Source organism: Necator americanus, chromosome V (assembly GCF_031761385.1).
Source record: "Necator americanus strain Aroian chromosome V, whole genome shotgun sequence".
Lineage (NCBI taxonomy): Eukaryota > Metazoa > Nematoda > Chromadorea > Rhabditida > Ancylostomatidae > Necator > Necator americanus.
This window is the reverse complement of record NC_087375.1, coordinates 23,938,658-23,962,064: the sequence shown is the minus strand read 5'-3', so window position 1 is coordinate 23,962,064 and position 23,407 is coordinate 23,938,658. Positions and strand designations below refer to the sequence as shown.

Below are 23,407 nucleotides of genomic sequence, written 5' to 3'. Positions count from 1 at the left end.
ATGAATGGACGTCAACAGCGAATAGTTCGAAAAGGCATGAGAGGACAAGAACTTGAGAAAGCCATATACTCTGCTGAAACAGTATATGCGCCCGTCCTCGACACTGCCAACGGAGTCGCTGTCGCGAAGGCAACCTTGCCCATCTGGCAGGAATATTTCGACACCTTGCTGGACTGCCAAGTATGTACCGTCTGTCTCTGGATTTGTTGGCACCCAACTACCGACATACACCGCGTTAAAGGCAGCATACCACGAATTTGGAGTGGTACGGATTTTAGGTGGAGTATTCGTATACGGCGTCGTAGCTTATGGTGACCGGAGTGGTTCCGCTCATCTCTCTCTCTCTCTCTCTCTCTCTCTCTCTCTCTCTCTCTCTGAATCACTGCAAGCATCCGGCCCCTGAATGAAGCTTGGCATCCCTTACTGCCTAGGGCAATCTGAATTGATTTTCGAACAAACGCAGGGAGGAGGAGGCGCAACGTGTGGAGTACAATACAATAGATAGCGTCGTACAAAACGGCTTTCTGGAGGCGGTTGTTTGCAGTGATGCAGGGAGAGATGAGCGGAACTACCTTCGTTCGAAGAAGTGGACGGAATCTTCGTTCTCTCTTTAATCTACGACCCGTATACGGATACTCCACCTGAAATCTCCACCACCCCAGATTCGTGATATGCTACCTTTAAGCGAATAACCACCGGCGGAGTTAGAATTTCGAGTCTGCATTCAAAAAGGGAAGGTGGAAATCTAGCAAAGATTATGTAATTATATAAAAAAATAATAATACCGAAAATGCCGGAATCTGCTCTTCCTTCTGCGGTGATAATCAATCGTTCAATATGGATTAAAAGGAATACCTGACTCGTTGATACCAGCTATCATATTTCCTATCCACAAGAAGCTATCTGTCACGGAAGCCAGGAATTGCGGGGAATATCATTACTGCGTGTAAGCTCTTGGACATCATCGCATGTTTTTTTTTGCAATAGAGTTTAATGGTTGTGATTTTTGTTTTTAACGCATTGACGACAGTGTACGTTCATGCGTATCTGGCGCGTGAAACAGGCACGTTTTAGGACACTGTGCAACCGCGGCTCAACGTTGAGCCGCGCTTTCCCACGGTTACCACTTTTTTCTGAGTGCAAAGCTTTGGGGTTTTCACATAATTTGTCTTGTATTTGTTTGTTATTATAAGACTTTTTTACTTTCCTTCATTCTGCTTACATATAGTCAATTGAGTTTTAGCAGCCAAAGATGTACGAATCTGAGTTAGACGATTTGGAGAATACTTTTAAAAGACTACTCGATGTATCTGGTGAGGAATGTACAGAAAATGGTTCTATCTTCAGTGATGCGTGAATGCTGGTCGCGGATAAGGAGTCTGATTCGAGAAGTAATAAGAGATTGCCGGTGTCAGATAGTGAGAGTGAATAGGCGAATGGTTAAGCGACGCAGAAGCTCATGATGACTGGAAATTTTCTCAACAACTTGATTCAACATTAAATATGATCAGTCACGTAGCTGTCACAAACCACTCGATTTTTATGAGCTATATTCGGACCAGGAGATATTGTCAGTAGTCGAAGAAACGAGCAAGCAGAGCACAGGAAAAGGATCCTAAATTTAAAGAGACATATTCCGCTGAGGTCAGCAACTTAATTGGAATATTTGTAGTGAATGAAAAAGCCAATTTTGTTTCTAAAGAGTTTCTCCTAAGTTTCTAAAGAATGCACAAAAACTGTGAATTGCAATTAACTCTTGAACTTGTTTCTTTTTTATTCTTTCTCTTTCTTGTTTTCAAAAGATAGGAACCTTTTTCCATGTCCATGTTGTGTATGATATTTTCGAAGATAATAAACCAATCAAGTATAAAACACTTTTGAAAAATTGGCAAGTCACTGAAAATAACCGTTGGAAACTGTGCGCCTCAACGTTGCGTGCGTTGAGCCACAATGTCGCACGCGACCAAAAAAGCGCGGCTCACCGTTGAGCTGCGCTGTCGTCAAAGGGTTAATTACGCTACATTAGTTGAAACTGCTGAAAAATCGTCATAGAAGTAAAGACTAGAAAAAAATCATAAAACACAAACAGTTTCTTACCTATTTAGGTTGTGCAAAAGAACAGAACTCCAAATTTGAAAAGCTGCAGATGAAATTATTTTGAAAGAAAATACGATGCTTGCGGTTAGTGAGTGCTCTGACCAGATATTTTCACCAACAACAGCAAAATATATTATTTGTCAAACATGTAGAGCAGGGAATTGTAGGAAAATGTAATCTATAGTACCTTATTTCTTGCACGACCATTGGCGACGAATATTTCGGTAAAGAAATGCGACTGATATACATTCCTATCAAGGAGCATGTGAGTGGCAAGAACAAATCACGGGAATCGACGGCTTAAAGCGCCCATTGAACAAGAAAAAAACCTGAGTCAAATTTAAAATCAGAGTTCAATTCTCCGACACAAAGCTAAACACATTGGCTAAAGACATCGAAAATTTCTGGAGACAATTTGGATCCACTGCAAAAACCCTCTCATGTAGGCCAGGAGATTGCATATGATCACGCGAGAACTCGCGCAATATCTCGGAAGGCTCTTCTGATCTAAATGCAACGTTCGAATCATTCGCTCTCGTGATCGACCAGTCAACAGGCGCTACTAGGCTTCTCCAATTCAAGTTGAGCACTTAGTCGATCGATACGTAGTTCAATAGTAGGATTTGTCTGTCGGCATAGTCGTGGAGAGATTTGAACATTCAAGCTGTAAATGAAATCGGCACCGAAGAAGGTGATTTGCTGAAACAATAAAATCAACAATTTCATGTACAGTTTATCCAAGATCAATACAACATTTTGTTATGCTCAGCTTCATCGAAAATCGAATATTCCGACTACAATAACAACGTATCAGCACGCGTCACTTCCATGATTATCTATATATGGTTTGCTCATATCTTCGCTGTAGCCAGAAGGCAATGAAAAGGTGTTCTTCGGTTTGAATAACCTGAATACTGCTATTCAATTCTTTCGATTTTTATGGCCTTTTACTATTAGCGAATATAATATAATATTCCTGCTTGGATTGTTTACAAGCCGGTGGTAGAAGAAATGTTACAAAACAAGCAGAAAGTGCTTTTGTAAGTGCATCGGTCGCCTGGCCGATAGAAACGATACTCAACAGCATAGGTGTTCAATCCCACCCAAACTTCCATATCTTCGCCAGTCCACTTCCTTCTTTGTTGTCAGTGCACTTCCTTGGTCGCTGCTTACAGAGTGCTTATGAGCACCTACTACCTTTATTGAATCTGCCAAATATGTACAAAAGGCTCTTCGTTTTGTTACTACTGTTTTACTACTCCGCCTTCCTTGTTACTTGTTGCGACTCGGGGTTCGGTCTCGGCTATAGGAGCTCTCTCCGGTGGTCAGCGAACCTGCTCCCCCTTTCCCTTTATGCACCCTAGATGTTTCCTGCCCTCTTCCTCGGGCCGCCTGTCTTTCAGTAGCCATCTCATGCTCCAGCACTGCTACATTGCATGTTTATTAACTTCTCTATTATGGCGAACTACAGTATCTTGAGGGATGGGAAATCATACAGACTCTACTAAATTGGGGGAAATATTTATATGTGGACAATGCCGGCTAGCGCTGACCGCGTGCCACCAAGGCGTTACGCGACGGCGTGGCACTCCCTGCCTTGTTGTGGTTCTTCTTTACTTTACTTTCCCAAGGTGTTACATCACTTTCCCGTCACGTGTCCTGCACGTGCGTACTACTTCTTTCATCATAACACACAACAAAGCACCACTACCCAAACGTGAGGCGAATACAACGGAGCGATGCGTTAACGTATACCGAGCCTACTGCGAAATCAATTCGAATAAACGATCGAAAGAAAACAGAAAAGAAAACCCCCAGAAGGCTGGCAAATCAGCTCCCTTATATATCCTGGGCCGGAGTGGGCGGAGCTCCGCGGGAGACGGCAACCAATCGCAGAGTACGCTGGTGAGAGCGCGCGCCTTTGGCTACCGAGCGCGGTTAGCAATGCTCCCGGCCAGACTTTGATCGTGAGGAGCGATGCGAGTCGCGACATTACTGCTGTGAATAATTATTCGTACGCCTTCTATTTCAATTTACGTCACAGGGTTCCACAATTTGCTGCCCTTCACGCTCTGGATTTACTTCCAGAATGATGCTTAACTGCTAACCACCTTTCTTCCGGATATAGACAAAACACTTGTTTGTATTCTTGCCGGATGTTCGGACTGTGGCGGAACATTTTTTCCATAATTTTCTATTCCTTTCATTATACGCAATGCTTCGAGCGCAATTTATGTCCTCATGATACTCCTAATAGCTTTTTCTGCACATTCAAACCAAGCCCTCACTCACCGCTATGTCTCCACTAAACTTGGTTTCGTTTTCTTTTGATTGTTTCGTACTAGCGCTTTCAACTTGGTCTTCCTCTTCACCAAGATCCACACCCCCAAAGATGTTAATGTAATCAATTACGTATTAAAATACGCTTGTCACGTTCATATTGTTGTACGTATATTGATGTCAAAGTTTATGCTGTTTTGTGTCCTTTGGATTACTCGAAGTCTCGCTGAAAGAAGTGATGAAGTCGCGCACAGTATTTTTGAAGGCGGATCCCTCACCTGTTCCAATATAGCATACTACAAAATCACTCACAGTGGAGACCACGGATTAGCCATGTTAGTACACCAAGGCACGCAAAAAGCACTTCCTCTTATTTCTATCCACTTTCTTATGTTCCTTGTCATTCTCGTCATTATAAAAGAGAGTTACTGAGTTAGATTTGATTCCTTTTTCTGGTCGTTATCACATTTTGTCCCATGCACTCAACGATTGTCCATTTCATTTTTCTTTTGTAGTCGCTTCCACCGCTAGACTTGATTAGAAGGAGACAACATTTTCTATATGTTGAGTTAACTACGTTTGTTTCGATTCATTATTCCGCCATCCTTTTTTATCACACTCTTATAATAGGGTGAAAACAGCATGAGACAGTTGCGTAAGCGGTTACCCCCATAGCGGTGCAGTGGGGAGGTTAGAGTGGAGTGAAGACCCCTTATACTACCGTTCTAACGTTCTTTCGTTTAGTTTGCAATGGTCCAACCTCGATTCTAACCGCTATCTTCACGGCTTCGGGCGCAACAGCTTACGCAACTGCACCGCTTTGACCCGACTAAACAAGATTGTTAATGAAGCCAATAGTTCTTTGAAGGGTTTTAACCAGCTCCATTTATAATAAAGTTCTAAAAGAAAAGCTGAAAGCTAATGTTATGAATAGTAGTAAACTGAAAAATAATAGTAGATGGAAATTAAGGACAACACTCAACGAGTTAATTGCATGAGGTTAAACTTGTATCAAACAAGACTCATACTCCATAATGCATATATCAAACGCAACAGCCGAGTAGATAAATAAAAAAATCAAGGAACAATGTTTCCGACAATAATAATTGAGAAGAACATGGCCTAAAAACAACATTTGCAAAACAAATTACCTTCAATTACCCACTACGTTTTCTAGAAGGGAAAACAGTTGCAACTAATATAGTAAGTAATATGCAAATAATATAGTATCAAGGGGAACAGAGTGTAATAAAGGGAGAGGAATACAGAAAACAGTAATAGGTAAATGAAAAGAAAAACGAAGGACGTGTGATTCCAGCAAGGATCTCTGTCGCTTCTACACTGTACTGTTTATACTACGCATCCAAATCATTTCTGCACCTGCAAAGATTTGGGGTTAGCGTATTATTTTTATTGTCATTTTGATTGTTAATAAACACTGTGTTGCGGTTGCAAGTGGAACTTCAGCAGAATACGAGTCGTCATGCGAACCAAACTTTCCGCAACTGATTTCTGTCTCTTCAACCACGGCATCTTTTTATTTTAAGATTTGAAATTTCTAAGACTAATGAGGTAATATGAGCAAATAAACTTTCGTAACTAAGTGTATCTTCAATAGAACCAGGAGAGGAGACCCAATAGGTAAGAGTGTTTGTGATGTACTACATGAGATCGCGATAGATCTCGTGTTATTTACTTTTTTCATGTTATTTAGAGATTTTCTCATGTTATTTACCAGTCCTCTTGCTTTTTTCTCCGTTCCAACATTAGTGATACTTAGACATAAAACCTTATATTTATCAGATGGATGGCTTCAAACTTCAGAGAGTTCAGTGATCAGGAGCTTCGGAAGCAGCGTGACTAAATGTATCTCAATTTCTAGATAGTCCATGCTCGAGAAGATCAGCCATCTCAGAAATTCTTGCAACCCAGAAGATGAAATAGTAAAACTACGACATTGATTCACAATTGCAGTTGTATTCACAACCGTAAAGATGCCTCCCTCCCTTGTGCTTAGGACATTGCTGTTCCGTGTTTCTCGTTTACTCGTTTTTGTATACGTAGCAGACAGCTAATAATGCCTCTACAGCTGTTGTTTTAATTGCCCATGTCCCAGGTATGCGCAGGTGTCTCGCATGTTTCTCTTTCGTTATATTCCGGTATATTGAATGAAGCCCCCAGCGGCTTCATTGAATATACCGGGCTTTTTTGAACTCGGCTCCCGATCTCTCCTTCCCCAGATCATGAACTTGACTAAAATGGGTTTTGATGATATTCGACGATGCTGATCACAAATATCTGTACCCCACGATGTGAATAATGATTGGTTCTGGCGATTTTCTTGCACATTCGTTGCAAATCTACTGCACGAAGTATTTAGGCTTTATGTTGGAGATTACTATTCTTAGAGTATTTGTAATATTGTTCGATATGTGGTTAAATTAAATTCTCTGACCTATTGATCGATTTTACTGAATTTCTTGTTTTGAGTCAGTGAGCATCCACAGCAACAGCGCAGGTTAAGTGATGATGAGTGATCATCACTTAACCTGCGCTGATTAACATTTGTGATCAAGGTCGTCGATTACCTTTTCCGTTACCGTCGGTTGTCACATTCCTCACAATTCATACAGGATTCTCGATCAGCGTTTAGGGGAACGTTCTGCGTCTTCCTTTCCTTGTCTCACTCCTCATCAGAGCTTACTGCTTACTCGAAGGCGTTTAGCACTTCTTGGAATCCACTATGGAGTCCATCTGTCGTCGATTTTTCTCATAATTTTGACCCAAGCTTCGCTTTTAATATATATATATATATATATTCCGCAGGGTCGCCAAGACCGGACATTCCTCCTAAGTCGGGGCTGCGAAGACCGTCTTGATGTTGCACACGGCGGCTAAGCCTTAGAATACATTACTCAGGGGCTCTGTAGATAGCGAGTAGCTTCCTGGACGTAGTAGTATTGTCTGTCTACGACTCCGCTGTGGACAGGGAGCTGGAAGAACTGTCGAGCCGAACAAATGGGCATGGTGATCTTGGTCTGTAATTTGGTCAGTAGCTTCCCTGACGGGAGCAAATGCTGCCCACGCTGCTCTCATCCTCCTATTTATTTCTTCCTTCAAGTCGTTCTCCGTATTCCGTATTTCCAAGGTGAACATGTGACGAAGTTTCCACGATTTGACAGCCTTCAAGTTGTACTCCTAAGTCCTCACAGAAGGCGTTTTTAATAAGCTTTGCTTTCTTTCTGTTTATTCGCAATCCTATTCTCTTCCCTGTTACGTTTATTCCTTGAGCATCGTCTCTGCTTTATCAGTACTTCACAAAAAGGGCTCGATGTCCGCAATGCGAAGTTGAGATTCCTCTCGAATCAAGTCGATTTTAGAGGAATCTTCCATCAACACGTATCCTTCATTCGTTTCTACTTTGTCAAAGCTTTCTCATAGTCGACAAAGGTTAATACATGATAGCGACTGTCATGTATCAACTTGATAAGCGATTCGTACTTCCAAAGAAAGAATCCGTGGTGCAGCTTTACCATTGGGGACGATCGGGCTTGACACTGGATTTGATGAAAAGAAAAGGTTCGTTTCTTTTGATCATGTATTCCTTTTAGACGTGTCCTCCTTTGTGCTGCTTCCGAAATCTTCTACTGTCTGTTTTTCTAAAGATCCTCCCGCGTTGCTTCTCTTCAACTAGTGTTTACTACTAACTGGTCAATGTGGGATGCATTCGGATCAGAGTTTTCCATCTTTCCAACAATTCCTTGGTGGTTTTCAAAATTAGTTCCAAGTTTCTCGTGCAGTTTCAGCGCAGGCTAGCAGCCCTCTGAGCAGCATCTCGTAATCTACGTTTTAGTCCTCCTCGATGTGCCAGTCACCTTGGGACAACGTGTCCTCAAGTACGCCATCATAGTAGACGAATTCGTTTCTCCTTCGTTTCTGACAGCAGATGTTCTTTACCATTGTGTGGCTTAGTTTGTGCACGGAAGAGACGGTGATCAGAACCACTACAGCAGGATTCTTCTACCGAGTCGTCAAGGCACTACCTCCAGTTTGTGAGTATGTCGTCGTTCTCCGCAGGAGTCGTGCCATTGGGCGATTTCTGTGCCCACCGACGATGATCTTTTTTCATGAAAAGAGAATTTCCATGAAAGAAGGGGGTGGCGGACAACAGCTCGGAGAGACAATTGCCGTTTTCATTCCGATCCGCTGGACCAAATCTTCTGATCATGTATTCCTTTTCGTCGGTCTCTCCTAGTTTTGCATTGAAGTCTCCGACAACGAATTTGTAGAAAAACTACTCGTTGCGGATCACTTCCTGCACCACCTTATAAAACGAGCCCACTTCGGATTCATCAGTTGCTGATGCTTGTGAGTAGCAGTTTATGATGCTGGTGGATGATGCTTTTGGCACAAAGGGCGGAAGCGAAGAATGGCCAGACAACGTGGAAGGATCTTCTGAGAATCGACAAGATGGACGACAGATGGGTGCACGACAAACCCAACGCCACCTACATTTCGCGACGGAACCTTCTCTCCACTGATGACGAGTGTCCCGTCATTCATCTGTCGTACGTCGCTCCTTCTGCACTTGGTCTCGTGTAGAGGCATCAAGTGGAATTTGATACACTCCGGTTTGATAAGCTCCTAAAAGGAGGTCAGCCTCTGTGGACACTGTTTTCGCGTTCTAAGATCAAAGTCTGGAAGAGCCTACATGGCGAGTCTGCGTGCGTCGCCTCGGTCCAGAATCAAAGACGTCCTGAGCAACCTGACCGTTTGAAGTCTAAGACGGGAGGACCTAGCGTGCAGGGTACTGAGACACCGGGTATGCTGCAGTAGCAGATAGACTTTTCCTTATTAAGCAGCCTTGCCATGGCAGTTTATCTTTCACCATAGATCGCCGCCCAACCTATATGGATCAGGGAGCCCCTTTGCAACATTTTGCCAAGACGGTGGTGAATCTTAGCAGTGGTTTACTCTTAGCTATTCTTCCGATTCCGAGAATGTCGGAGGTGTCGAATTCCTTTTCAGCTCGGGAGACCTGCCAGAAAGCGTACTTCCACTGTACATAGCAATTCGACGCTCAGAGTCACCTCCATGCTACTATGAAGCGGTAAACCGTTGTGGAGGACAATTCGACTTATTACAGTATAAAATAATAAATGAATAAATATTGATTTAATCACACTATTTCAGTTTCCACTGGTGGTACAGTTCAAGACTATGGTGTGTTGTTTGTATCGGCAAGTATGGGTTTCCCCTGATCCTTGATCAACCAAGGGAATTCGCGTCGGATGGGCGGACCAATTTACGGCTTTTTATGCAGTAGGAACGCATGCATCTAAGTACTTGAGATGATACAAATTTGTGTGATGAACCGATTCATGATTATTACACGAGGAAAAACGATGAAGATCTACCAAAAATAGAAAGAAGAGGTAGTAGAAAAATAATGTCACTGAGAATTCAGAAATAACCCTCTGGTCCAAAGCCCCCTGAGCTTAAAAAGTCGTCAATGTCTCAAGCCTTTTTAATATGTTGTTACCTTTGTTTTACCAACCTAAACTTTCTTCTCATTTTTAAAGCACTCTCTGAAAATATGAGGTACTGTAGACAACAAAGGTACAGAGTAAAAGGCATTTATGAAGTAACTACCTAATTTCCTTGCAAAGCTGTAAAGAAAGATGAGGGTGTGCTTCTCCGTTCTCGCTTCTAATCAACTTTATTTTTCTTGCTCTCCATTATTTCGGAAATGATTCGCCAAATCTTCTCTGAAATAAGGCGCACGAACGCGCAGAGGTTCTCATTAATTGATTTTAAGTTGCTACTTTTATTGGATTATTACTTCTAAGAGTGTTGTGCTAAGAGAGAGTGAACTGATTCGCCCCTCAATTTGTCTTCGTTAATATGTGACGATTGAAATAAGGTGAATTTTATCCGATCCTTTTAATTCTCTCGATAATTAGTTTTTTCGTCGGATGATTAGATCAGTCTGAGAACTTTTGGCCTATGTGATTTCTGGATTAGAAGAGAGTATTTTAGTATCCGCTATTTCGCGGCTGCAACTCTAGCAGATTTCTTCTCTAATCCTATCCTCCATTTCAGAGAACCAAACTATGAATACTGCCAGAACAATACCTTTAAATTGTGACCAAAAATTGAACTTTTAACGGAGTGCGTGTCGATCAGCATGCAACGCGCGTGACTAGCGTAGAAGGCAAAGCTGGCGGCTGTAGTTCCATCGTATGCGCTATCCCTTGCAATACAAATTTTATGAAAACTTGAAGAGTTCCATGAATGTTAGCGATTTTAGAATTTTGAAACGTTTTCATGATTTTGATAGGATCCATGTCTGATTTTTTTTCAGAACCCTATATTGTTATTTTTTTAACATTTTAGGACCAAGCTGATATCAGCTGGTCACGTAGGAATGACCTTAGGGAAACGTGTCAAACTTCATTCTTTGCTTTTTCGCCTGGTTTTTCTTTGCGAGCGATCAAACCTTTCTTAAATGTGCCGAAATATGAAGCTAGGGCATTTCCTGACTAAAATTTCTGTGCAAAGTGCGTGTTCGCATTTCGTAGAGTCCACTTCGCCGTCCTCATCCATCTGTCAATATATCTTACGACACTGTTTGTACTGTTTGTTTGACCTTTGATTACGTCACAAAAGGAAGTCACCGAACGTAAAGATGCGTAAAATCATGGTTGCCTCATCCACGTTGTTTTAATTAACAGATCCGTTGGACCAGAACCGAATTTCTTCCTTACAAACATGAGAGGATTCGAATGCGTTAATCCAATAATATACCGTAATTCGTCCAGTGAAAATGTGCTATCGAATAGCAAATGCAACGCCTAGCTACTGTAGCGAGCAACATCGGCATTGGCACGAGTGATGATACGCCGCTTTCTCCCCTAGTATTACCTATATGGCCTCTGCGTATCGCCTGTTTGTACAATATGTACGCGATTCCCACGCCGAAGTTGTGACGTCAGCGATGTCCACTCGACGTGCGGAAGGGCGTGACCTCACGACGCGGAATTCTGCACGATCAGTCCCTCGATGTCATGAGTACCGCCCTGCACCTGCCGACCGCTTCAATCTCGACGTCACCATCCTCCTCCAGAATTCACGAATGCCCCTCAGCCAGTGCACACACACCACAACGGTATGTACTTGGAAATTGGGAGTAGTACAGTAATGTAAATGGTCCATAATAATAACATAGTAGATGCGTATGTGAGTAGTGATCGTTCTCTATAACCTAAATTTCCCGCTTTGATTCTGGTAAAATCAACTGTGCGTAATTCCGAAGGCTGTATACTATGTCTCCTCATCTCCAATACTGGTTTTTATTCAAGTTCATGTTTCTTAAAATTAGACTAATCAGTGGAGGAATTGCATGTATGTAATCTTGTCTGTGGCTCCCAACAAGGGCTGTACTACTGGAGGGCTTTTCAGTGGACAAGGGAAGTAGTTATGGAAAGTGATGGAGCTGAAGTCGACTGGAGTTACTTAAAGAATCTCCCCTATGAATTCCTTTCATAAGTAATGGATAACGAAGTTGGTTATAAAAGAATCTCAATTTCATGAGGCAAAGTTAGAATTTACAAGAAAATTGGTTGTCTCAGTCTATTTTAAAAATTTTTAAAGTGGGTTTTGAGCTCGCAGTAGAAGTTTTTAAAAAAGTATGATTCTATTGTAAAGAAGACTAAAACATAGTTGTAGTTATCGTTGAAGATAAAACGAGTGGACAGCTAAACGTAGCGTTTGAAGAAATTGTTAATGTTAGCCCCATTATACTATGTAGCCATTAGAACGTAGCTTACAAGCTTCACAGCGGAAACGTGAAGTGCTCCTCACAAATCCGTAACTCACATGGAATGAGAGCAACGAGGTGACGAACTTACAAGTGGACGATATGACCCTCCCAATCCTTACGAGAGAGAGCGCGTAAAGCGAGCTAGTGATGAACTCATTTGGGAAAATTACCTCTTATATCGGTATGAACGACAGGATCCATTTTTTGCGCCTCTTCACTCATACATACATTTCTTAACCTGCATTCCCAATTGAAGGTAACCCAACGAGAAATTTTTCGTTGTCTTTTTTCTCCACGGTTTCGCAATTGCTCACATCTTGAAATAATTTCCAAGCCTCTTATTCCTCGCCACTGATAACCTTAACTAAAGAAGTCTGCAAACTTACCGTGAAAACTGCTCCAGCAACTTGTTCATTATCTATCTCTGTTACCTGTCCTATAATTCATATTATCGTCTCAGTTACCAAACTAGTTAGAGGGCACTTTCATGGAAAAAAGACTTATTTATTTTTTATCTTTCCCCTGATGAAACCAGCAGTTAGATTGAAATAATTTCGCGGTATCTTTTTGTTTCCTGGTCAGAAATTTCCCTCGGAAAGAAACATCAAGGAGGAGGACGAATATTTTTCGATTACATATTCGTATTCGTATTTTTTTAGACATCAAAGTAGACTTAGTAGACTTCTGAAGGTTACGAAAAATGACACGAAGTCACATCTTCTCTGCTCATTTTGTTGCTTTTACTGGAAAGAACTCTATTACAACTGTATTTTTGCGGCAATTTCTGCAGCAAAATTTGTTTTTGCAACCTCTATCGATAAGCAATTTTATAACGTTGCAAACTCCCTCCTCGTCTTCGTAAAATGTTCAACGTATCAAAAACTAGACATTATCGGATTCATCATGGATTTTTAGGTGAGCACGACAAATATACTTACATTAATTAATCTGTCACAGTTGATGATATGATAAAAGAGCAAAATTGCAATGTTTCCGATTGAGAGATATTGATCAATGAGATGAGATCACAAGTTCTCAATCCTTTCTTTTTTGACAACACTTAATCCTGAGATCGTGTGTGTATGAGACATACGTGAAATGAACTGACTCAGAAATTCCGCCGTTTCCAGCGCTAAGAAGGTGTCCTGCAAAATCGCGTCTTACTGTAGTTACTTTCGAAGACTAGAATTTTGAGGACGTCCTGTTTCGCAATCGGAGATGACCTCATTCAACTGAATATCCGCGTTCGACGTTCTGTTTGGTCACTCTCCGTGCTTTCTCGAAGTTCAAACAAAACTCTCACTCTATAAAAGCAAATACACGACGCTGCGCAAGGAGAGTAATCGCGCACGATCGCGTGTGACGTCACACGTGTCCGTTGGCGACTTTCGCAAATCGCTGCGAGGCGCAAGCCTTTCGTAGACCTGCTGAGGGGACTGGCATCCTAAGAGACTACTGTGACTCGCTTCACCATGCCCATGAGCACGATCTAGACGCACTACCAAAAGTGCAGTTCCAGCCTCACTTCCCTCATCCAAATTATATGGATTATGCTTATATTTTGTCATGGTTGTAGTTACACTGTCCGTTTCTAAACAGCAAAACACCTCTAACCCGGAAAGAACCAAACGGTAGCGTTGAGTAAATGATGGAGCGATTAGAATAGTAATTAGCATAGTAAACAATTCATTTGGCCAGTACTGTATGCGCAGTCAACAATATCGCAGTCGTGCGTTTGTCTATCACCGATCACCGTAAGGACCAAAAAGTATTATCGTCGCCAGAGGGTTATTACTTATTCTGATATGTAGCAGCGTGCATTAGTTCGGATGCTGTGTAAGAGAAGTCATCGGTGCTCAGGTAACAATGCGGGTGTGTGACTCAAGCTGAACCATAGCGAGTAGCTCACACTACTCAGGACTGCATTTTCGCATTTTTGTTTACACGATAAATATCGTATAAGATATGACCACTTTACTGGAAATCTGCGTAGTTTTATTTATTAGCTGTTTTGATACCTACGGTGTTACAAACAAGCTTCGTGAAATTCTCGAGTTGAAATTGCTACGGAAATAAGGATCTCAAGCACATTCCGCAGCTTTGTACGTTGAAAACAATCAAAAATTAGTGCAGTGGCAAAGCCGGAAAACATCAAAAAATGTTAGATTTCGGAGGAAAAAATTCTGGCATGTGGCCGATCATTTCTCCTGAATTATAAATTTGGACCAAAAAACTCATCACTATCAGTAAGTTTATTTCATGATTAGCATGAACTCACAACAGTTCATACCACAAGGTAGATCCATGATTCTATCTCTGTAGAAGTGAGCTGGCTTTCGTTCGAAGAACCACCTTCACTGTTGGCGTAGTTCCTGAACCTTCTTCCAGTAAGATGCTCCTGAATGAGTGAAAGAGGTGAACATCCGAAGGAGCAACTTCGATCAGGGAGACAAAACGATCTTTGCCCATACTTTCTCAGAAAGCGGCGAAAGAAGTTTACAACATGCTTTCGTTGTCATCTTGGAATATTACACAGATGGGTCGGATAAGGCTCGTGATCTAATTTTGTTCTAAGATTTAGTCTGACAGCCAACCCTTCAGAAACCCATTCCCACTGCTGTGCCTAAATGCTAAATACCCAGCACCACGTCCAGAACAGAACCTCCAGTTAGTGTTCATACGATTTGACCCGAACTGCAACTTAAGAACCAGAATCACCTCAGCAACTCAGTACTCTTGAAAAAAGATGAAAAAGAGAGGAAGAACTCAAATGCCGTCTCCAGAGATGATTTATCCACGCGTCCTATCATTTGTAAGAAGTTCCAAAACAAAATAGTCCCTTTTGATGTTTTTTTCCTAGTGAATATCGAATATTTTCTTAGTGATTGATTAAAAACACTCACTCCAGTTAGCTATTTCCAGCTTCCTCAGTGTTACTGCTGGAAGGAATAGTATCCAAGAAGTTTGTTTTTTCGTTGATCACTCTAACTTTGTCTATGGTGCCCCTGAATCCATATCTGCTGGGCGATCGAACATCTGCTTATCCTTGAGGTTGAAGTCTCGGATTAAAAAAATGGGAAAATCTCTTCATTGTTTGTAGATCAAGAGTCTATTCTTTGCGTGCTCAACACATCTGACGATAGGATTGGTTGCTCCACTTTCCGAATTTCATCAGAACAACACGCAGTGTCCCAATGGCTCCTACGGATACATGGATATCTAAATGATCGCCTTGGATTCGAGAAGCTTTTGCATATGACATCAGAAGTTTTCCTTAGTTGTGGCTGGAAGCGAAACCGAATGTCTTCAAATAACGATTAAAACAAATTGTGTTTCCTCAAACGTAGGACGGTATAGCTGCATCCATCTTACCCGTTTATTCTATAAAATTATCCGTTCCTACCTGATCTCAAACCGTACCGTACATACCTAGTTCTGTGTGGTGTAGACCATTTACGACCGCTTGGACCACAGTTCGCTTGAATATATCACCTTAAACAAATTTTATTGGTGAACATTTAGTTGCCATCGAAGCACTATGGCCGTGGCGTTTATGATATGATATGATTCTTAAAAAGAAGTCTGCATAGAGGAGTGGGAAGATGAGAAACTTTCCGCTTCAGGTCAACTCGAGGAGCTTCAAAACAGCGTCGAGATCAAATCAATGTCGAGATCCAGCGGTTGCGAGATCTCTTGCCACTATCAGAGTCAATCAAGGATCGTCTTTTCCAATTGCAAGTCATGTCACTCGGATGTATATACATCAGGAAACACCGGTACCAGAAACACAGTAAGAATTACTGTAGTACGCTCTAATATACTAAACATATAGTGAACTATCGTACACTAGTGTAGCAGAAGTAACGTGAATGATGAAAATGAATGAGCGATTTCAGTTTTGAGAACGATCTCAGAGAATAGCATTCCGTTGCCGAAGGGAGTCGATGCATGTAAGGCTCTGAGGGGATTTCTGATAATGCTTAACAGAAGTGGAAAGCTGTTGCATGTGTCGGATAACGCTAGTGAATATCTCGGACATTCCATTGTATGTTTTTCAAGTTTCCTTAAACCATTCTCTTCGTTTGGTTGCTGTTGAGAGATCTACGTCATTTCAGGAAGAGATTATGTGTCAAGGTGATTCAATTTTTGATCTTGTTGACCCACGCGATCATCCAGCAGTTCAAACTGAGCTGAACAGCGGTCCGCAACCGACAACCTCTTTCCCCGAGGAAAGAGTGTTCTTGTGTCGACTTAACCTTGCCAGAACCGCTAAGCGACAACTGCAGTATCATAAGGTAACGATTTTTTGTAATCTACGTCTATTCGTCTTCCGCTCAGATGAAATGATTTAGTTCATCCTCCTGCAAGGACGGTACATCCATCCTGCTGAGTACTTCCAAGCCATTGCTAATACACCAGATGCAGTTAGTTGCTTTCTAACATTGAATCATTTCGGTCTCGAATTTGCTACAACTAAGTCAGGACGTAGAAATATCCTCGGTTTCTCACAGAAACACAAAACTATAAGTTTATATTTGAAAATTTTCACCTTTAACAGCATTATAACAGTACTTCACATAAACACATCATTTTTAAGCAACGGAAAGGGTAATTGTGTAGGCCGACTGAATCTGGACAATTTTGCTATCAGTGAGGATGTGCTGAGTCCTCTCTTTGTCTCTAATCAGCTTACAAATTTTTAGAAATTATAGATTCCGTTTAATTAACGAAAAAGAGCCCTATGCACCCGAAAATTTTTCTTTCGTCTTTTTCAGTGAAAATATTAGGAGAACTGGGGCTATGGAATCGTGCATGAACCTTTCTAGATGGTGTTTACTTTGATATTTGACGTTTTCTCTTTGAATCTCTTCTAAACGATTCGTTAGAGGTAAAGTTGGATTTGGCCGGAGTAGAGTCGCAAGAAAATGCAATTAAAAAGTTTATTATTCATTTGTTTATTCAACTACTCCTAACTCAACACCCAGCAGATATATGCAGTTCAAGTTTCCTCGAAATATTCTTTTTGTTCTATTTCTTTTAAAGGATAGTGTAAAAGAGAGAAGATAGGTATACGAACTGAAAATAGTTGCAAAAACCACAAAACCACCCACAATTTGTAACTAAACGAGCTTCGCTACACTCGTGTGTTTTGGACCCCTTCATCAAAAAGTTCTTTGCTGTCACACATTGCAAACTTACACACAAACTTAGGACCCAACAAAGGATGCCGGATATCCTTGCAGTCGCTGCAACGAATCATCTAATAATGTGAACCAGCTAAAATCCTAATCGCGCGGTGACTGCTATATCCAAGATCCCAAAGAATGCAGACAAATGCTATGTGGAAATGATCGAACGCAACTGATTCAGGCGAGGAATTGATCCTTTGAGCGATCCTGATAGAATTGAGTTAGCGTGATCATCTCGGCTTTTTTGCCTTCACTGCAGATGTCAAGCACTGGATTATCTCATGAATAATTTGATCTTCCATACCTTGTCAACTTTTCAAGGTTACGATATAAGGAAATATTTTTTACCTGAATACATACTTTCCTCCCTTTTTTTGCAACCATTCTCTATGTTTCAGTTAGACTTTCAATGGTCCACTTCCAAAATTCACTTGCTCTGGCTTTTAGGCTGTGTTTTCCAGCAGACGAATATCTGAAGCCATCGCCAAAACCGACTTATGCTTATTGTCCAGTCCTACTCTGTATATTTAATAATAGTTATTTGATACAACACTGATATTCCTCGTTTTTTCCTATGCGCGCTGTAGGCTTTTATTGAGAAAAATACGTTAAATGTGCTCCTTTGTCTCTGTCACTACAATTATACCATAAAAAATAACTCTTAAAATCGATCTGAGTTCTCCATACCTTCCAATAACAAAGAAATCGAAGCGAATTTGCGAACTGCGTTTAAAACTAGTTGGCTAATGAGTTACTTCTTCTCCCTTTCGGACGTTAGTTCATTCATTTCATTTCATTTCATTCAACGAAATTTGGCAAAATCAGATTCTTTTCTTTAAACTGAAGAAAAGGAGCTGAGCCGTTGGAGTTTTTCCGTTTCTGTCAAATGATCGAAATCCAATCCTGAGCAGGTCGACACCTGCTCGTTTCTGGTAAAGGGATGCTATTGAACAGTTCTAATACATATTTATGGAAAAATGTGTCGTAACTGCGTTGAACCTGGAAGTGCTACTTTAACATTCAACGGAGTAGAAGCCCAATTCAAGTTCGCTTGGAATTACGGGATTTCATAATATGTAGTTATATGTAGTTAGAGGAACATCATCATAATTTTGCTGAGATTTTACTTGTAATATTAGTAAATTAAAGACTATGAATTACAAAACAAAATCAGTAATTACAAAACCCGTCTTGCATTTGCATTAATTCGCACTGGCCCTTGTTCTTTACATTGTTTAACAGAAAAAAAAAGAAAGAGAAAAAAGAACCAGTAAAAAGCAAAAGTAATTATTTGACCGACGTCGTAATACTGGCCCAGTAAAATTCTAAGCAGAACCCGAGTTTCTCTGTAACTTTTCTTAGTATTTCGGTTCTTTTGGTTTGAATAATGCCATGTTTCGGCGGTGTGTTCAATTTCCTAACAATATGCTTCATGTATCGGTCAAATAATTATTTTTGCTTTCTCCTTCTCACACGATGCTCACTGACTGGCACCGTAATTTTCGGTCCACCTGAAAGAGAAAAGTTAACAGAACCGTAAAAGGGAAGAAAAAAGTCTGAAATAAAGAGAAAAGACGTTTTCTCAATAGCAAATAAATACTCAGAAAATCACAGTCCTTTTTTGCAGAACAAAAAAAACAGAAGAAAAAAGGTTTATTTAGTCAGAATCTATCTTTAAGTTGTCGTAATCCTAAATGTTTAAATCCAAAATAAGGTCAAAAAGAATCTCCACTTTGGAGAGTGATTTTTGGAGAGTTTCCAGCAATTCACCCGCATTATTTTGCGGAGGAATTACAATGTGACAACCACATTGTAGGCTCCATTAGCTAGTACGAATTTCACCGTAATTTTCGAAAAATTAAGATTAAGAATTACAAACTTTATGGGTTACGGATGAAGAAGAATTAAGATTTGCAAATTTCACAATTTCACACCATCTCCACCAAAATCCGTATCCATTCTAAAGAAGCGCTTCAAAAACACTGACTTTCTTTTTCTTCCAGGCACAACCAATCTTCGCCGCCTATTGCCAACCCGTGATCAACCCAGAAAATGCGGAGTCGCTTTCGTCCGGAAATACGGAAGTGTTTACCAGTCAACATTACCTCGATATGACGTTTAGAGAAGTCGATCACATGTTCGTATGGCTACAGTTAACAAAAATGCATTAGTTAGTGTAATTATACGTTGTGTGGGCATGTGACGTGTGTGCTAAATTGGCCTAGGTAGAATTGTTGTCGTTGATTGAATTACTATATTAGTAATAGCATGATTATTGCCTGTTCAAAGCGATAACACTCAAGAAATCGTAAGCTAATGACATTCCCTGAATGGATGTTTATACTTAAGGTGCGCTTATCATCTCGGCTTTGAAAGAGAGGATTTGAAAGGACAGAGTTGGTACAGTCTGCTTCATCCTCTGCACATACCGGAAGTGGCGTACAAACATCGGCTGTGTGAGTTTTTGAAGAAATTTACTCTTTGACAAGCATTACGAAGAAATCTCAGCACTAACTCATGACCAACTTGTGTTATTGCGAAAATATTCCAAGAAAAATGTTTGCAATACAACCTAGTGGTCAGAACTCGGACTACCGTCGGCCGAAATCGAGTTGAGAGATGAACTGAAATAAAATTATTAGCGCTAACAAATCTAGCACTTTAAGGATTTGATCTGTCGCTTTTCTGTTTGGTTTCCTTAATTTCACTTCTTTCTCCGCAGCTTCTAGTGCATAAACATAGTGTATTTTATCCCCATTCGACTCAGTAGAATGAAAAGGTCGCGATTTTGGCTTCTTCTCGTTGGGAAAGAAAGCAATTTTAGGATTAGCAGCTAAATACTTTCCTCCCCCATCATCGGAATAGAAACGAATTAACCTCTGAGTATTGCCCATGTTCGACTGTCTTTGAATCTGTAGGGTGATGAGGCGCTTGAGAGGATATATCGCTGATGGCTTTGATTTTTCCCAGGCTCTGACGAGGCGGATAACGCCGAAACGTTAGCTGTTGTTAAATAAAGGAAGATCAGTACCAATCTTGGCTGCAACTCAAGAAAATCAATTAAAAACTACGGATTAAACTCTATCAGGCCCCTTGCCTGTTAGTTAGAGTAGAGATCGGTGCAGATCTTTGCTGCAGTGCAGATCCTTCGAGCGAAGTTCTGATTTTATGCGCTTTCCTTCTAAATTTCTAAACAACATATGCAATGGTTTGAAACTTTTATCTGCTGCATTTCTAGATTCATTTTTAGGTAGTTAAGTAGTAGCAAAGGATTGATGCATCGGAAACAAAATAATTATACCTATCTTCTTCAGTATGTCAAGAAAAGGAGGGATCCGTTTTGGCGCTCATCAAAATGCGGACAGCCACGGGCGACTGGATTTGGTTGCATACGGTATTCGCAGTGCGTGGAAATCTTAGTCACGAGCAACAAGACGGAAGACGAGTTCGGCATGTGATTCATTGCTATTACCAAACGTTAAGGTTTGTGCTGAAACACATATTCATAGCGCTAATCTCAGTAGATTCACTAAATGTTCTGGATTAAGTGGAATCGAAGCTGCTACTCTTCAAGCGAACTCATGGCTCTACAACATCCGCCACACATATCCATCCGCATTCCCCTGTCAGGATTCTCCCACGCCTGTAGGTTTCGTGCGTGTTGCTGTCATGTTGCTGCATTCTTAGACTTTTAGTGGAGAATGAAAAACAGATAAAATTGTTAAGATGGAGCCTGTTATCCATAATTTATTTGTAGATGAGGTCATCAGATGCTCACTGATGATTCCCTGGTTATTTTACCACTGAGAAATCAAAAGATACAAATTTTCACTTTTTCACAAACTTTTCAGCGCACTCTATACTTAATCTTTGAGGCCTATTTTAGCGGAAGTTTTTTCCACTATTGTTTTTATTTATTTTTATTCTTATTTTATTTTCCTTCTGTTGTTATATTCCAAATCAGTAATCAAACTTAACTTAAGTTTGCTCTGGAAACTGCAGCACGGTAAGAAAAATGACATTCAAATAAGAAAGTTAGGTCCCGGAGAACTTTAAGAACATTCTAAAAAATCTTGTATTTATGAATCCTGAACGTTTAACCTTCACAGAACATGTGACATATTTTATCGAAGTGTAAGTTTACATGTTTACATGTATTTCTGAAAATTCAGTGACTTACGAAGAGAATTTAATCTCCATTGCTCATATTCACAAGCAATAACACATCCCATCGTCGGATAATTATAGGACAGACCTTTATCGCCGGTCTCTCCATTCCCTGTGGAATCAACATTCTCTCAAACCTTGGACCAACTTGTGCCTTTCATCAAACAAGAACCGTTCAATCCTATAGCGATGGTCCCGCATTACGGAATTTCATGTGGACAGGTGAGCGGCCGCGGTTGCAAGCGCAAACGCAACAGCTAGGTATTCGTGCGATGTTGTTTTCATCTTCCTCTGCTTCAGATAAAAGTGGAAATCCCAATGAAAACAATGCCACACATCTCAATGTTCACACCGGAAAGTTCCTCACCGGAATCGTCTGCCTCCCTCACATCCGCCCTTTTCTCACAACCATTCTTTTCTGGACAAGCTGCTAACGATTCCGCTACACCTATGGACGATTTTAATTGTATACTACCACTGACGATCAAAGGTACCCTACCTGATCTACGCGATGGTCTGGACGACTTTTTCCGAGAGGTACGAACTAGCTACATGCCAGTCAAGTTGATGGTTCTCAACAATTCGTTTTTCAGGTGGAACAGCCCGTGGAACGAAGCGCTGGTGCCGTCGCACCGGTCACATCAACCACTAACATCTCGCATTCACCCGAGCAAGCCACAGAGTTGTTCAAGTACCTTGGTCCTGCTCTGTTCGGACCGACTGCTCAATCGAACGAGGTGCAGAACAACCCCATTAACGGCGTACACTGCAATCGTAAGAGAAGTTGGGTTGTTTGATCTAATCATTCTCTTTTGAAAATTCATAATTTCAAATTGATGTTTGATCCCAGGTGGAACCGAATGTTTAGCTCTATCCCGTCACTGAAGTTATATATCGATGAAGCTGTTAGTGTAAGCACATCCCAAGCGCTGGAAAAATTTATTTGCTGTTATGCTAGAATATTTTCGGACAAATGACGTCAGCCTACTGATTTTCGATTCTTATAGGTTATAGAAACGATAAAATAGCGGAAAGAAAAGGAAGAGTTGAATCCTGGAATAAGAGAAAATTCAGTACTTTCATATTTTTCTACACTCTTGGGTGCAGGATGTCCTCAAAGGCAGCATACTACGGATCTGACCTGGTGAGAAAATCCGCGGTGAAAGCTAGGGATGGGAACTAAGGCCTAGCTAAAGTAACCAACTAAAGTAACCAACTAAAGCCCTTTTTCACACCTCATTTGATCTTGGATGAAAAACGGACGGATTATAGCTTAGGCATGAAGTAAGATAAAACAGATTCCTCCGCTCTCACGTGGAAATGAACTTTATGAAGAACATTCACAAAAATGGCACTAGTTATTATCTCTGAAGCACTTATAAATTGACTGGTAGTGGACAGCTTAAAATGCAGAGTTAAGCTTTGTTTTAAAATGATTAGTTGGATTATTGAGTAGTACTCAAAGTAAGTAAGTGAAATTGAATATTTGTGCAAGAAATTTTACAAAATTTTTTCTCAATTATACTATGAGAATCTTCCTCTTAATCCTGCAGGATTCCAACGAATTCACAAAACTTCATTCTAGTTTTTCCACTCAGCGCTATCCACTCGCATAATGTCGTTTGTGTTTCTCATAGAAATATTCTCGTTGTATTCTCTTTTTTTTTCATTTCTCTGCAGTATTATTTCGGGTAGAGCGATGTACTCCTCATTAAGCTACGTCTTTCCATTGCGTGATAATCATATCCATAGTCTTTCGGCGATTTTATATTCTATTCATGTATATGTTTCTATATATCAATAAATGTACAGTATTTATATCGATAGTTGTGATTTCGTAAGACGACTAGAC

At 40.7% G+C, this 23,407-nt stretch overlaps 2 protein-coding genes across 3 annotated transcripts; both read left to right on the top strand.

Moving 5' to 3' along the window:
• On the top strand, positions 1-22,352 carry RB195_015003 (uncharacterized protein; the record flags this gene model as incomplete). Of its 2 annotated transcripts, XM_064205510.1 has the most annotated exons (14): positions 1-180; positions 5,696-5,772; positions 9,406-9,522; positions 15,823-15,989; positions 16,096-16,244; positions 16,315-16,494; positions 16,552-16,623; positions 19,392-19,525; positions 19,738-19,844; positions 20,703-20,871; positions 20,937-21,033; positions 21,637-21,777; positions 21,856-22,092; positions 22,149-22,352. In XM_064205510.1, 14 exons carry the CDS (start codon positions 1-3, stop codon positions 22,350-22,352), a joined length of 2,031 nt encoding a protein of 676 aa, XP_064061391.1. The 2 variants fall into 2 exon arrangements, with proteins under 2 accessions (XP_064061391.1, XP_064061392.1); XM_064205511.1 differs by lacking the exons at positions 1-180; positions 5,696-5,772; positions 9,406-9,522; positions 15,823-15,989 and having other exon boundaries at positions 16,176-16,244.
• Positions 8,773-8,979, top strand: RB195_015004 (uncharacterized protein; the record flags this gene model as incomplete). The annotated part of the gene is made up of 1 exon (XM_064205512.1): positions 8,773-8,979. One exon carries the CDS (start codon positions 8,773-8,775, stop codon positions 8,977-8,979), a length of 207 nt encoding a protein of 68 aa, XP_064061393.1.
• Positions 22,353-23,407: the final 1,055 nt, after the last annotated feature.